The 17,194-nt window shown below is 41.3% G+C and overlaps 1 protein-coding gene across 2 annotated transcripts in view; it reads right to left on the reverse strand.

Annotated features, from left to right (window-relative positions):
• LOC122541949 (serine-rich coiled-coil domain-containing protein 2) overlaps nucleotides 1-17,194 on the reverse strand; it is a 642,154-nt gene that overhangs the window by 165,186 nt on the left and 459,774 nt on the right. For both annotated transcript variants that reach the window (XM_087982459.1, XM_087982460.1), the window contains one exon: nucleotides 14,714-14,782. In XM_087982459.1, coding sequence (XP_087838585.1) covers nucleotides 14,714-14,782 — 69 coding nt within the window. The remainder of the gene's footprint in view (nucleotides 1-14,713; nucleotides 14,783-17,194) is intronic.

Raw genomic sequence — 17,194 nt, forward strand, 5'->3', positions numbered from 1 at the left:
CAGTTCACACATGAACCACTATGTAAAAAAAAGTTGTCCCTCATATCCCGTTTAAAACTTTCTCCTCTCACCTTAAAATATGCCCCTAGATTTGAACTCCCCTCCTCTAGGGAAAAGACTCTTGCTCTTTACCTTTTCTGTGCCCCTTATGATTTTATAAACCTCAACCTCCTATGCTCCAGTGAAAGAAATCCCAGCCTATTTTTATAGCTCAAGTCCTCCATTCCTGGCAACATCATAGTAAACCTTTCCTGAAGGCAACGGTCCAAGTTCTGAAAAATGGGATTCAAATAGTTTGGTGCTTGTTTTTCACTGGCACACACTCGATGGGTTGAAGGGCCTTTCACAGTACTGTGGACGTCTGACTCACTATGAGTGCAATCACTAACTCAATGTGAAGCTTATTTCACATGCTGCCATTTCTGTAACTTCTGGAGACTGTCCCCAATCGGACTAACTCCCAGTGTGCTGCTCCACACTTCCACAATCCTCATCATTCTACAAGAAATGCTCCTATTAGCTGCCATAAAGGTAGGCAGGTAAATACATAAACTCTCCTGCAGATGCTACTTTATCACCGTTTGGTAGGATGCTTTAGGAAGCAGGTCACCTCCATTCAGTATTCTTTCCTGAAGAATCACAAATTTGCAGGCACATATACCATGGTGTTTCTGCAATACAGCACAGATCCACACAAATCAAATTCCTATGCTGCAAATCACAGCAACAGGAACATAACTTGTAACAAAGAAACAGTTCACTGCAAGTAAGTTGCCAGAAGGACATAACTGAACAGGACAATCCAGTTGAATGATAAAGAATAGTTTGAACCTTAGTGAGTTTTGAGAAGATTTATATCTCAGGTTAAGGTACTGGATGTAGGTTTGCTCACTGAGCTGGAAGGTTCATTTCCAGACATTTCATCACCCTACTAGGTAACATCTTCAGTGGGCCTCCGGGTGAAGCACTGTTGATAATTCCTGCTTTCTATTTATACGTTTGGGTTTCTCTGGGTTGGTGATGTCATTTCCTGTAGTGACGTCATTTCCTGCAGTGATGTCACTTCCTGTTACTTTTTCTCAGGGGTAGATGGAGTCTAACTCGATATGTTTGTTGATAGGTTTCCGGTTGGAATGCCATGTTTCTAGGAATTCTCATGTCTCTCTCTGTTTGGCTTGTCCAAGGACGGATGTGTTGTCCCAAGCGAAGTGGTGGCCTTCCTCAGCTGTATGTAAGTTTGAGAACAGGTACCCAATGAACACAGTCCACAGATTTCCCAGCAACAAACCCAAACAAGCAGACAAAACGTGTCCAGAAACCCTAGCCACTCTCCCCTACATCAAAGACATCTCAGAAATGACTGGCAGACCACTCAGACCCCTTGGAATCATGGTAGCCCACAAACCCACCAAAACACTAAACAGCAGCTAATGAACTTGAAAGACCCTATACAGACAATAAGCAAAACTAATGTAGTTTACAAAACACCATGCAAGGACTGTAACAAACACTACATTGGACAAACAGGCAGAAAACTAGCCACCAGGATACATGAACATCAGCTAGCCACAAAACAACACATACAGATGAGGAAGGACACCACTTCGATTGGAACAACACATCCATCCTAGGACAAGCCAACAGAGAGACACACGAGAATTCCTAGAAGCATGGCATTCCAACCGGAAATCTATCAACAAACACATCGAGTTAGACCCCATCTACCACCCCCTGAGAAAAAGAACAGGAAATGACATCACCACAGGAAATGACATCAACAACCCAAAGAAACCCAAACACATAAATAGAAAGCAGGAATTATCAACAGTGCTTCACCAGGTGGTCCACTGAAGATGTTACCTAGTATGGTGACGAAATGTCTGGAAATGAACCTTCCAACTCAGCGAGCAAACCTACATCCAGAATAGTTTGAACCATCCCAATGTTTCAGGGATAGGGACATAATTAAAGACAGAAGCCTGTGCTTTCTTCACAAAACAGATGTTAAAAAAAATCCTCCCACTTTGCAGCATGTCTTCTACATGAGTTAAAAAGAATTTTAGACCCAATTAGAATACACAGGGAGTCTAATTGACGTAGTTCATTAATATGTTTACCCTAGCAGCATAATTATCCATTCCACCTTATTAAGACAATGTGAACTTCTTAAACAGAAAAGTGAATTTTTTGATTAACTCAATTAAAACATTCAAGTTAAATCTAATTGTCATAACTGCATTGTTATATGATCATTTTTGGTGCAACCATTACAAATATCTAATTTTCAAAGATGGGGCTTTATTTTTTGAGATACATAGCAAAAACTCTCATTTCAAATGCACTTAATTTTAACGTGTAACTTTGGCCTAATTCACATCAAGCAGCCACATTTACCCTAATATGGCATAATACTCATACCAATCGCATTGAAATAACTGAGGCTGGACTTCGACCAATAAACTGAATCTTCTAATTAGCTTGCACATGAAAAGACAGGCAGAGGAATCAGAATTAACAACCTAAAAATGACATTTTCACATGTTTTTGCGTATTCAGTTTTGTGTACAGATACACAGGATATAGACGCATAAATAGGTATTTAGCTATTCCAGCCTGTTCTGCCACTCAGTGTGAGCGGGGTGATGGTCCAACCCAATACCCTGTTCTCATTCCCCCCCATACCATTTCATCCTTTTGATTCTACAATTTATAGCTACATCTTTCTTGAAAATCTTCAAAGTTCTGGCCTCAACAATTTCTTCGACCTACAAACTGTTCACTCACTGGATGAAGGAACTTTTCACCTCTGTCCTAAAACCCCTTATCCTTAGACAGTAACCCTAGTCTGCCAGGTCATGAAGACTACTTTTGCTGCATCTACCCTGCCCAGTCCTGTTAGAATTTTATATGTTTCTACGAGATCCTCCCTCATGCATTAGTGAATATAGTCCTAACCAATCCAGTCTCTCCCTGTTTGTCAGCCATCTCAAGAATCAGTTTGGTAAACCTTCTCAATCCCCAAGATAAGGAGACCCCAAACTGAATTTTCAGTGTGGTCTTATCAGTGCCCTGTACAATTGCAGCATGCTTACTTTCAATAACTAGTGTATGAGGCCGCCAAGATCTTGTTGCACCTCCCCTTTCCCAATCTAACCCCATTCAGATAATCAGCTACTTTTGCTCCAAAGGAGATAGGCTTACACTTATCCACATGATACTGTACTTGTCCACTTATCTAACTTGTCCAAATCACTTTGAAGCATCTCTTCATCCTCTCACAGCATACCTCCAACCACCCCCCCCACCGCCCCACCTTTATGTCAACTGCAAACCTGGAGATATGACATGTAGTTTCCTCATCTAAATTGCCACTACCATATACTGTGAAAAGCTAGGTTCAAGTACTGATCCCTGCAGTACCCCACTAATCACTGCCTGCCACTCAGAAAAAGCCCATTTATTTCTAATCTTGGTTTCCAGTGCAATTCAGTCCAGGACACAACTTACAATGCCATGTGCGTTAATATTCATGCTAATCTCTTATGTGGGACCTTATCAAAAACATTCTGGCTCCCCCTTATATTTCTAGTTACATCCTCAAAGTACTCCAGCAGATTTGTCATACCTGACTTCCCCTTCGTAAATCCATGCTGACTCTGTCTGATCCTGTCACTATCTTCCAAGTGCAACTGCTCTCCCATTACCAATGTCAAGCTAAATAGTCTATAATTTGCCATTTTCTCTCTGCCTCCCTTGTTAAATAATGGGGTTCCTTCAGCTACCTTCTAGTCTGTCGGAACCATTTCAGGACTGTATAGAACTATAGTGGATGACCATTGGTGCATCTGCTATTTCAAGGGTTACTTCTCAAGTACTTTGGGATGAAGGTTATCAGGTACTGGGATTTATCTGCCTTTCATCCCATTAGTTTCCTCAATGTCATTTCCTTATTAATACTCATTTCTTTCAAATACTTCTTCCCATTAGACCTTGTGTTCCCACATATTTTTGGGATGTTATTTGCTTCCTCCTTTGTGAAGATAGAACTACAAGGTATGCATTTAACTGGTCCGCCATCTTTTTGATCCCCACTATAAACTCCCCTGTGTATGACTGAAAAGGATCTTTATTAGTTTTTACTAAGTTTTTTCCCTTTTTGGTTTGTGTGTTCCTTGTAAGCTTATTCTTCTACTCTACTTGCCCCCTCAGTCAGTCTTTTTCTGCCTTTGCTGGAATTTTATCTATTCCTACTCCTCAGATCTGTTTAATTTTTTGGCCACCTTGCTATAAGTTTACATCGTTTCCATTTTGAATTCGGAGGCTCAGAATCAATTTGCAAGTACACCCAAACTTCTCTAATTCGCAGACTCAGGCAACATCCAAATCTAGTTCATTGTTTTTGGAATTTGGTTTGAGTCACCATGCTTGCATCAGCTCCCCAAAGGTACCACCCAAACTCACTTCCATGTCACCCTCCCCCCAGGATCCCACAGCTACACAAATTGTTCCCTCCACATCATCATCTAATTTCCTCCTGAACTCATGAGTGAATCTGCCTCCTCCACAGCTTTGCAGACTTCACACTCCAAACCATAACGACTCACTATAAAAATATATTCCTCCTCATTTCTCCTCTGGTAATGAAATCTGGGTTAGAGTTTGTAACTGTTCCTGCTCATTATGAGGCATCATTACAGCTGTTTAGATTTGTATACAAGAAACACAATCATTCAGAATGAAGAAAGTGAAACCAGCTAATGAGCAAACGATCCTGTGAATGGATTTTGCAAGCACTTATGCACAAAATACCTTTCAGATTCAACTCTGAAATTTGATGTTTTCTCATTCAGCTGTCAGTTTTAATCAGTTTTGGGTGGTTTATATCTCGTTTTCATTTCCAAAATGGAAATAAATTTTAATTGGTAATTACTAGTGTGGAGAACAGAATGCAGGTCAACATTATGCGATGTAATCAAGCTGCACAACAAAATTTGTTTTCAAATATGCTGCAATACATTGAACTGAAAAAAAATCATAGACTTTATCCAGGAGTTCATTTTCTCTTCAGGAAAAGTGATTTACACCAATTTTTGTCAATTAATTTGAAGCGTTTGGACGATGCATATGAGTGTGTGGGTGGAGTGTGTGTGTGTGTGTGTGTGTTTGATGAATAAGTGAGTGTGAAAATTTGCAGTGTATGGATAAATATGTGTGGATAAGAATGTGAGAATAAGTTGGGGGAGGAGGAGTGTGTTGGTGAGTGTGTGTGTGTGGATTTCAGAGAGTGTGCGCAATTGAGAATATGTGGGTGAGTGTGTGCTTAGGTAAATGTCTGTGGACACGTCTGTGTGGGTGAGAATGTTTGGATGTGAGTTTGTGAATCACGTAGAATTGGCTTCAGGTGTTTTGAAAAGATTTGTTTCTTTGACTTGCCCATGACATAAACTGATGTCAGCTGTCAGAAACTCTGGGGAGTTATGTTAAATGGTTAAATACTGAATGGGAGGATCTCGTTGGACCACCTGATCTTAAACTGTGTATTCTTTGATGCATAATTATATACACTTCTTACATTTGTATTGCGGGTTTGTATTGGTTGTTGTTGAATTTACTATCCACACTCATGACAGTGACCAGGCAAATACAAAGCAGGATAAAAAAGCTAGGAATTAGCTCCAGGGAAAACAACAGCAAAGATCACAATACGCTCAGGGGTCACAATGCTCATTTGGACAGCCAGTACAGACATAGCAGGCTGAATGGCCTCCTTCTGCACCATGACCTTTCTGTGATTTATTGACCATAGAACAGCTCATTATAGTGAATTCAATTCTGAAACTCTTGGCATCTATTAGTTTTGTGTTAATGGACTGCTCCTGGTTGGACGATCAACTTGCTTCAACACCCAGGGCCTCAGCAACTGGGGACAGAACGTACTGAGAAATGTCCCGATACACCAGCTTTGAGTTCCTTTCCAGCACAGCCACCCTGTACTGACTGTTGCTGTACTTTGGGGAGGATAGATTTCTATAATATATTTTATATTTGTAATAAAGCTAAATTGTAAGCAAGAACAAAATGTTTAAACAACAACGTGTTTCTAGATTGAACAAGTTTGTTTAGCCTGTAGAGACCATTTTATGACTGGCTGACCCTTCTACAGCTGGTCTAGAGGAATAACGTTGACCTTCCAATGGGCTCTCTCTTCTACTGTCTGGTCATTTTCTCAGTCCTCTGCTTTTTCCACACCTTGTCATACTGCTCATCTCCAGACACTCTGGTCAGCAGTGAAGATTTCCCATGCATCGATTCTGATTTGGGTCATCATGAGGTCTCATTTGCAGACACCTAGATGTGGATGATCTGATGTTTTTGTGCCGATAGCAGGTTTGCCATAAAGCGAGCCATCAGGAATGTCATTGCCTTCTATTCAGCTCACACAATCCATCCATACAAAACTTGTCCTTCATGAAGTCCTCAACATCATTAAACCACTACCAGAGTTCAAACAGCAACCTATTTGGTCTGGTTGAACAACAATGGATTGTTGGGTGTATGATTAGTGATACTGCAGCCAAGACTTGAGCAAACACTCAACGAGATTAGACATTATTAAGGTGAATGCAAGAAAGCTTGTGAATGTACACCATTGCGTAGCAATGGTGCACATTATTCTTTTACCTTTTGGTCCTTGCTGATAATTGCCTCTCACAGCTTTATCATAATCAAAAATAAATTCCTGAAATCCAGTCCAGCTAAAGATACAGCAAAAAACAGCCAGGGTCAGGTCTGCTACAAGCTCAGCTGGAAAGGAACCCAAAGTTTGATATTTACAGATCCATTCTTTCCCAAGTTGATAAGATACTCAACATTGGAATGAATTAATTGAAAGTAAGATTCCGTTAACATTCCGTTATTTTAAAGCTCTTCTTTCTTGGCTTTACTTGAACTCAATTACTGTGAAATGTCTTCTGGACCATGATTCCTGTGGCTTCAATCTCTGAAGATTATTTCCTTACTCAAAATTCCACAAAATTGAGATTTTTTTTTAATGACTACAAATCTGCCACTGGGAAATGAAAGTTAGATTTGAAGCAGAAACCCAGTTTGAAAGGAAGACAAATGGAAACACGTTTAAGCTAATAAAAAATCTTCATACTTGTGTGTGGTATTTTTAATAAAATTAAACAATCTAAAATGTCGAATATTAAAGCACCTTCTGTATTCTCAAAATGTTACACAAACACCATTAAACTAATCAGAAGTGAGGACAGGCAGCTATGGAATCTGAGACAATTGGTTTTGAGGAGAAAGTGAGGACTGCAGATGCTGGATATCAGAGTCGAGAGTGTGGTGCTGGAAAAGCACAGCCAGTCAGGCAGCATCCGAGGAGCAGGAGAATCGATATTTCAGGCATAAGCCCTTCATCAGGAATTGGTTTCTACCCAGCTGATTACTTCTTAAAAACCATTACATTAAACCAATGAGAAGCCAGTATCGATTCTCACTGCACAAGCTGGACTACAGTAACTCACAATAGCTCCTTTGACAGCACCTTCCCAACTCCCAGTCTCTACCATCGAAAAAGACAAGAATAGCAGAGTATGCGAACGAATTGGCCCTCAAGTCACAAAGAATTCTGACTTGGACTGTAAATTGATTTTCCTTCTCAGTCGCTGGGACCAAAAGCTGCAATTCCCTAACAGCATTTTGGGTGTTCCTGCATTACAGAGATTGCAAAGACTCACAACCACGTTTTCAAAGGCAGTTAGTGATGGGAAACAAATGCTAGCATTGCCAGTGCGGTTTGTATTCCAGTAAGAATTTTTTTTTAAATCCTGGGGTTACATTTAGATTCATCCTGTTACATCATTTGCAAAATGCTCCCCACTCCCAGCACCATCTTTTCAAATCCTTTAAGAAAAATTAGTAATTTGGGAAGAATGATTACAATGAATTTAGCAGACCTAACACCTTCAACAGTAAGAAGGTGTGAAGGTTGCATTGGTTAGGTCACAGCATGAATAGTTCATTGTGATTTTCAAGATAAATTGAATACAACCAAGGTGGGAGGCTATGCTGATTCATGTCCAAGCAGCCATTTTCTGCTGTTTCCTTGATAATGACAATGACAAAACTCACTTGTTCTTTCTTGACTGAGCTTGTGACCAGCTGTAATGGAGTCACCAAATAGGCTTCGAGATTACTGAACTGAAAAATTGAGCTGTCATGGTAAGAAGTGCAACAGACTACCCAGAACAGATAACAGGAGCACTCTGACTCGCTCATTAAAGATAGTGGGGTTAAAAATGAATATATAAAGTGAAGAAAAGTTCAATATAAAAACAGAGGCAGGAGTGGCTTTCTAACAAACCCCAAAATCAGATAACCCCTAATTTAGTACAACTTTATCTTTATCCTGTTCTTGCTATTGGAATAGAAGAAAGTGAGGACTGCAGATGCTGGAGGTCAGAATCGAGAGTGTGGTGCTGGAAAAGCAAAGCAGGTCAGGCAGCATCCGAGGAGCAGGGGAAATCGATGTTTCGGGCATAAGCCCTTCATCAGGAATGAGACTTGTAGGCTGGGGGGCTGAGAGACAAATGGGAGGGGGGTGGGAAAAGGTAGCTGGGAAAGCAATAGGTAGATGGAGTGGGGGTGAAGGTGATCGGGAGTAGAGGAGGGTGAAGCAAATAGATGGGAAGGAAGACAGGCAGGTCAAGAGGTCGGTGCCAGGTTGGAGGCTTGGGACTGGGATAAGGTGGGGGGAGGGGAAATGAAGAAACTGGTGAAATCCACATTAATCCCGTGTGGTTGCAGGGTCCCAAGGCGGAAGATAAAGCATTCTTCTTGCAGGCATCGCATGGTTAGGGTTTGGCAATGGAGGCGGCCCAGGACCTGCACGTCGTTGGCGGAGTGGGAGGGGGAGTTGAAGTATTCAGGCATGGGTAGGTGGGTTGGTTGGTGCAGGTGTCCCAGAGCTGTTCTCTGAAATGATCCACAAGTTGTTGTCCTGTCTCCCCAGTGTAGAGGAGACCACATTGGATACTGAAGAAGTACATTTGTAGAAGTACGGGCAAATTTCTGTTGGATGTGGAAGGATCCTTTGGGGCCTTGGATGGAGGTGAGGGGAAAGGTGTGGGCACAGATTTTGCATTTCTTGCTTTAGCAGAGGAAGGTGCCGGGAGTGGGGTGAGTGGGATGGATCTGACAAGGGAGTCGCAGAGGGTATGGTCTCTCTGGAATGCTGATAGGGGTGGAGAGGGAAATATATCCCTAGAGGTGTGGTCCATTTGTAGGTTTTAGATTAGATTAGATCACCTACAGTGTGGAAACAGGCCCTTCAACCCAACAAGTCCACACCGACCTTCCGACCACCCAGACCCATTTCCCTCTGACTAATGTGCCTAACACTGTGGGCAATTTAGCATGGCCAATCCACCTGACCTGCACATCTTTGGACTGTGGGAGGAAACTGGAACACTCAGGAAACCCACGCAGACACGGGGAGAATGTGCAAACTCCACACAGACAGTCACCCGAGGCTGGAATCGAACCTGGTACTCTGGTGCGGTGAGGCAGAAGTGCTAACCACTGAGCCAGCGTGCCGCCCCCGAACGTTGATGTGATGTATCCTCCGCCACGTCTGCCAACTACAAACAGACTCCACCACTGGAGATACATTTCCCTCCCCACCCCTGTCAGCGTTTCGAGAGACCATTCCCTCCACAACTCTCTTGACAGATCCATGCTCCCCACCAGCCCACACCCCACTCCCGGCACCTTCCCCTGCCAACACAAGAAATGCAAAACCTGTGCCCACACCTCTCCCCTCACCTCCATCCAAGGCCCCAAAGGATCTTTCCACATTCGACAGAAATTTACCTGTACTTCCACACACGTCATCTATTGTATCTGTTGCACCAATGTGGTCTCCTCTACATCGGAGAGACAGGACACTAACTTGAGGATCATTTCAGAGGACATCTCTGGGACACCTGCACCAACCAACCCCACCGCCCTGTGGCTGAACACTTCAACTCCCCCTTCCATTCCACCAAGGACATGCAGACCCTGGGCCTCCGCCATCCCAAACTCTAACAACCTGATGCCAAGAGGAAGAACGCCTCATCCTCCGTCTTGGTTCACTGCAACCATATGGGATTAATGTGGATTTCACCAGTTTCCTCATTCCCCGCCACCCCCCCCCCCCCCCCCCCACCCCAACCCAATCTTATCTCAGTCCTAAGCCTCCAACTCCGCGTGGTCCTCTTGACCTGTCTGTCTTCCTTCCCATCTATCCGCTCCACCCTCCTCTCCTCCCGATCACCATCGCCCCCACCTCCACCTACCTACTGCATTTCCAGCTACCTTACCCCCAACCCCACCCCTTCACATTTATCTCTCAGCTCTCCAGTGCACAAGCCTCATTCTTGATGAAGGGCTTATGCCCAAAACGTCGACTCTCCTGCTCCTTGGATGCTGCCTGACCTGCTGTGCTTTTCCAGCACCACACTCGCGACTCTCTATTGGAACGTCCAGATGTGATATGACACACAGTTGGGACTTGAACCCAGGCCCTCTGACTCAGAGATAAGGACACTACTACTGTTCAACAAGCCTCAAGATGTTTTTAATTAACCTGAAGAGACGCATGTCGTGGATAATATGAACCCAGACTTTTTGGGTACAAAGGTAGGGACATACCACTGTGTTAGTTTGGTTCAGTCCAAGATGCTAATTAAGGAGGGAAAGAGAGTACAGAACAATGTATAGCGGTCTCTGAATTATCGTTTAAGGTTATATGGGTATATTTAAAATCATAGACTTTCGAACCAGCAAAACCATTTCTGAAACCTATTAAATCTATCTTAGCTTTTTGTAACTTCCTGCATCATGACAATGGCTTCTGTATGTCACATATGACCTTTATCCGGTAAATTAAACGCTTAATTATTCGTTGAAATGGGAAAAACATCTTTTGTTTCATGTTAAGGGATCAGACAAGAATTACAAAACTTAGTGATAAAGTATGACAAATAACATTTTGTCAAGAGCAGCTACCTACAATGTGAGAGCATCAATGACATGGAAAACATCCCAAAACAAAGGGATAATGCCAAAGCTGGAGTATAAGGAGAGTTAAAGACGGTGAGCAAATTATTTTTGATGAATGGGCCGAGTTTGCAGAGGTTTGAAAGCAGCAAAGTTGAAAAGTCTCCTGGAGAAGATTCTGCCACCAATTGTGTAAAAGTGCTGAATGCCAGCTGGAAAATGAGACTGTCCTGGAGAGATTGCAGGGGGCAGGTGCAGGGAAGACCTGGAGGTTACTTGCAAATAAGAGCTTTAAGCTCAATATTTTGAGGGGAGGTGTCAGTGAGAGTAGAGGTAAATACACGGGCTATAAGAATGCCATCAACTGTTTGTTTTCCCTTCATAGTTGGGGGAAATAGATGCACACTTTGGAAAAGAAGATGCTGACAGAACAATATCCCTCTGAGGATAGAGACTACAATAACATAAAGGAATGAGCAGGGAGAAAGAAATATGAATGAATTGGTATTAAAAGGGTAGACACAAGAGGGAAATAGAAACATCTATTAAATAGAGGACCGAGAGATAAAGGAATGCTACTTGAGAAATGACAAATGTATCTTTGTACAGCAGGAGAAGGAAGCTACTGTGGCACAATATAGCAGCAATCTCAACACAGAAATAAATCTTCAGAAATTAATTGTTCCCAGACAGCTTGTGAGATTTGAAAAGCTCAGGCAGTTTAGAAGCTGGGATATAACATCTGGGAATAAAGACTAATACCTTGTAACCACATTACAGAACAGTAGCACAGAATCGCAAATGGTGATATGAAGTTTGAAACTGTTTTACAGCTGTTGTAGAATTACATGTAACTGTGGGCCACTTTCAACACACTACGAGAATATTTCTAATTAGTCTTTTTTGCTGTGTATTTCACAGGCCTGAGCGCTGACCTACAGTGGAATCAATTTGACCTAATAAGTCTTTGGGAAGGAAGAGGTAATTTAACCAAAAATCATCCATCAGAGAGAAGATGTAAAGTCAATTTGGAAACAAGAAATACTCTATTTATAATGTTAAGCCCAATTGATCATAAAATGGCTATTTTGTCTAATTGAAATAGAGATGATTTCCACTGAGAGATATTGCTGAACAAAGAGACCTTGGAGTGCAGGTTCATAGCTCCTTGAAAGTGGAGTCGCAAGTAGATAGGATAGTGAAGGCGGCATTTGGTATGCTTGCTTTTATTGGTCAGAGTATTGAGTACAGGAGGTCATATTGCGGCTGTACAGGACATTGGTTAGGCCACTGTTGGAATATTGCGGGCAATTCTGGTCCCCTTCCTATCGGAAAGATGTTGTGAAACTTGAAAGGGTTCAGAAAAGTTTTACAAGGATGTTGCCAGGGTTGGACGATTTGAGCTATAGGGAGAGGCTGAACAGGCTGGGGCTGTTTTCCATGGAGCGTCAGAGACTGAGGGGTGACCTTATAGAGGTTTACAAAATTATGAGGGGCATGGATAGGGTAAATAGGCAAAGTCTTTTCCCTGGGGTCGGGGAGTCCAGAACTAGAGGGCATAGGTTTAGGGTGAGAGGGGAAAGATATAAAAGAGACCTAAGGGGCAACATTTTCACACAAAGGGTGGTGTGTGTATGGAATGAGCTGCCAGAGGAAGTGATGGAGGCTAGTATAATTGCAACATTTAAGAGGCATTTGGATGGGTATATGAATAGGAAGGGTTTGGAGGGATATGGGCCGGGTGCTGGCAGGTGGGACTAGATTGGGTTGGGATATCTGGTCGGCATGGACGGGTTGGACCGAAGAGTCTGTTTCCATGCTGTACATCTCTAAGACTCTATGAAAATAAAGGGGCACAAATTTCTGCAGCCTAATGAAGTTGGACTTCCCATTCAGTACCATCAGTTTGCAATGGAACAGTTAGGCTGGGACTTCTTGCCATTTACTGAAGTTTTTATAAATTCTCACGATGGGACGTATGGATGGATTTTCTACTCTTGTCCCTGCCACAGCATGTGTTTGGGGGCTCCCTTGAAAATTCAGGTCTTTTAAGTTCTCCACTCGCCTCCTGGAGCTGATAATAGAATATTGTTTGGTACGTTAGGTTTAAAATAATCTCTATTTAATTCCAGATTTATATAAAGGTAGTGCAATGAAGTGGTTATACAATTATGTTGCACTGTGTTCTATCCTTGAAACCTATTGAAAACCTGGTGTTTCATGTTACCAAGTATGAAGGACAACTTGACTATGAACCACAATAGTGCATTAAAAATGTGGATATAAATGTGATTCTATCATTCTTATATATTTGTACAGTTATTTAGTTAAGATGATTTTAACTATATGACTCCTTGATAAGCACCAAGAAAACAAAATTGCAAGTACTTTCCTGCTTGAAAGAAAGCAACTGGAACATTTAAATAATTACAATGAATTAGCATGTGCAAAGAAATAATGAATTGTACCACAATGTATTACATTAAACAATTTGAATTGTATTAAACTTTAAAAGAAAAATGATATTAGCGAGTTTTGAGAAGATTTGTAGCTCAGGTTAAGGTTTTGGATGTAGGTTTGCTCACTGAGCTGGAAGGTTCATTTCCAGATGTTTTGTCACCATACTAGGTAACATCTTCAGGTGAAGCACCGCTGAAAATTCCTGCTTTCTATCTATATATTTGGGTTTCTTTGGGTTGGTGATGTCATTTCCTGTGGTGATGTGTTTTTCTGTAGTGAAGTCACTTCCTGTTCCTTTTCTCAGGGGGTGGTAGATGGGGTCTAACTCAATGTGTTTGTCGAGAGAGTTCTGGTTGGAATGCCATACTTCTAGGAATTCTCGTGCATGTTTTTGTTTGCCTTGTCCTAGGATGGATGTGTTGTCCCAGTCGAAGTGGTGTCCTTCCTCATCCGTATTTAAGGATACTAGTGAGAGAGGGTCATGTCATTTTGTGGCTAGTTGATGTTCATGTATCCTGGTGGCTAGTTTTCTGCCTGTTTGTCCAATGTAGTGTTTATTGCAGTCCTTGCACGATATTTTGTGAATGATGCTAGTTTTGCTTATTGTCTGTATAGGGTCTTTCAAGTTCATTAGCTGCTGTATTAGTGTGTTGGTGGGTTTGTGGCCAAGGGGTCTGAGTAGTCTGGCAGTCATTTCCGAGATGTCTTTGATGTAGGGGAGAGTGGCTAGGGTTTCTAGATGTGTTTTGTCTGCTTGTTTAGGTTTGTTGCTGAGAAATCAGCAGACTGTGTTCAATAGGTACCCATTCTTTTTGAATAGGTGATTTTCCTCTGCTCTGCATAGTTCCTTTATGCTGCAGTGCGTGTTGGCTGAGAAAAGGAACAGGAAGTGACTTCACCACAGAAAATATCACCAGAGGAAATGACATCACCAACCCAAAGAAACCCAAAGATATAAATAAAAAGCAGGATTTTTCAGCAGTACTTCACCTGAGGCCCACTGAAGATGTTACCTAGTAGGGTGACGAAACGTCTGGAAATGAACCTTTCAGCTCAGCGAGCAAAGCTACTTCCAAAAAGAAAAATGATATTTCACATTTAATTTCAGAACAGCTTCAGTAATAGGAGATTGATAGAAACTGTTCATAAATATATCTCTTTATTCAATACCCTTCAAGTGAAGCAAGGATGAACATTGTACCTTATCTGTAGAGTTTATGGCCTCAGCTTGTTCTTGCATTGGTGATATTACTGGGGAGCTGTCGTCATTCTGAAAAATAAATTGACATAGAAATCTAAATCATTGATTTCCAAAGAGAAAAATTAGAGAAATGCAGCCTATGACTCTGCAAGGTTTGCACTATCTGACTTGCAATACATTGACAGAGAGATCCAGATTTAAATTTCCAATCCCTGCTCCTTCTGTCAAGACAGAAACAAGCTGCAAGAACATAGCTGGCAGGGACATCATTCCAGGGTCCAGAGTCCTGACAGTAGTCTGCATGTACCAACACACCATTTAGAACAGCCTGCACTTGGATATACTGTCCACAGCTCACCCTTGCAAAGGAACAGCATTCACTTCATCAAGGTAACAGGATTGTACAATGTCAGGGAATGAAACCTGCACATGCCTAAAGGAGCAAATCCCTTCAAGTTTGTCTTGGGCAAAAAAGACAAAAATACTGCTAATTACTCTGAACATTTAGAGCTAACTAGGACAGTAGCTCAGTGTCAACCCTTTCATGCATATGTCAATTGTAATAATCAATGTATTCTTTTAGTAATCATTGTTATTGTCTTAAATAACTAAGCTGAATATTGGCAATTACATTATTGAACTGATAAGTTCACAAGCCAGGGTTTTTTTTTAATTAATGTATACAGCTTGAGTACAATTTGTTGCTGATCCCATTTCAACCAAATAGTTGGGTCTGCCCTCATCAAAGTTTGGGTGCAAATTCATTGTCCGTGACCTTAGTCCTTATTTCTTAAAGATCATGGTCAGAGGAAAAGTTGCACTGGGATTGTGTACACAAATCATAACTTAATTTCCTTTAAATGCAGCAGGTTTGTTGTGATGCCAATGTGCTTGGATCCTTTAGATCAGTAAATATTTCACAAAGTTGAATACACTTGTGTATATCAGTAAGTGGATACTGTCAAATTATTGTAATTCTAATATCAGGTCATGACAAAAATTACTGTTCAAAAATTATTACATTTTCCATGTCAGCACATTTTCATGTAAAACAGGAGGATAATGTACCTAAAATACAGGCTTTTAAACCAAATTGCTGACTTGTTCCTCCTTCCTCATTTCATTTTCATTGACTCAGACCTGCCCTTTCATCATCAGCAGTTTATTTGCTTCTATCTCTGGGACTCTAAACAACAAAATTCTTTGATTTTAAAAACTTGCTTTTGATAAAGTTACATTTTTAAAAATTCACTTGTGGGATGTGGGTGTCATTGGCTGGGTCAGCATTTGGTGCTCATCATAATTGCCCTCGAGAAGACGGTACTGAGCTGCATGAAGTTGGAATGTAAAATGGTGTTGTAGGTGAACAGGATCAAAAATTCGCATGTCTAAAATTGTGAAATCAGGACACTCTCACACTTTCTTATATATTTGGGAACTACTTAAAATGTTTTTAGTAAGAAAAAGCCAATAATCGCTGATGCTAAGCTGCAAATTATTAAAATGACATTAAATGCACAGGGGGGCAAAGTGGTTAGCACAGCTGCCTCACGGCGTCAGGGACCCGGGTTAGACTCCAGCCTTGGTGTGACTGTCTGTGCGGAGTTTGCATGTTCTCCATGTGTCTGCATTTCCTCCCATAGTTCAAAGATATGCGGGTTAGGTGGGAATTGGTCATGCTAAAAATTGTCCATAGTTCGGTTATCCGTGATAAAAATTCAATGTGGATGCGCTTTTGAGGGTATGTGCAGATGTGGAAGGTGTTATGAAGGTGTGGAAGTATACTGTACCTTTAAGAGAGTGAAGGACTTCGAAAATACACTGAGTGCTAGAGAATTTACAATGTAACATTTGATTCAGAACAGATAGCACTGGCTCAATTGCTATGAGACAAAAACAAATTCAAATTCGGCCAATCAGTTTAAATTATACCCCAAAAATACCAAATTCCAATCAAGTTTGAATTTAGTATATTGACAATCTTAAAAGCAATGACACAATCCAATGCTTTGGCGGTATAAGACCAGGGAAAATTAAACAGTTGGGAGGAGAACTGCCAAGCCAACAACATCTGCAAACTGCCTACAGAATAGCTCTCTTAAAGGTACCTTTATCGATCAGTAACCTGTGAAGCAGAATCTCCAAGAAGAAGAAAAGAAAACAGGAATACAGAGAAACTGCCTGGTTTTGAGATAAGTAGTTTTGTTTTTGTAAATCTTAATTGGGAGTTTTATCGGACTATTATAGAAGGGAAGATAAAAGATAGATTAGAGGAAGGAGTTGTAAATAGTTGTTAGTTAATTATCCTCTGTTATACTTTAAGAAATAAAGTTGTTAATTTTTACTTTAACTAGTTCTTGGCCTCTCAAGTTTTCAGATTATTGCATGGAATAAATCTTTTCTGTGTTGCTGTTTTAAATTAAAAGCAGGAGGGTTTACCTCGTGTTGTAACAATGGACCAAATTGACGTATGTTCCGCAG

The sequence above is a fragment of the Chiloscyllium plagiosum genome, unplaced genomic scaffold (assembly GCF_037043375.1).
Source record: "Chiloscyllium plagiosum isolate Xiang-an unplaced genomic scaffold, Cpla_swu_hap1 HiC_scaffold_43, whole genome shotgun sequence".
In the NCBI taxonomy this organism is placed as follows: Eukaryota; Metazoa; Chordata; class Chondrichthyes; order Orectolobiformes; family Hemiscylliidae; genus Chiloscyllium; species Chiloscyllium plagiosum.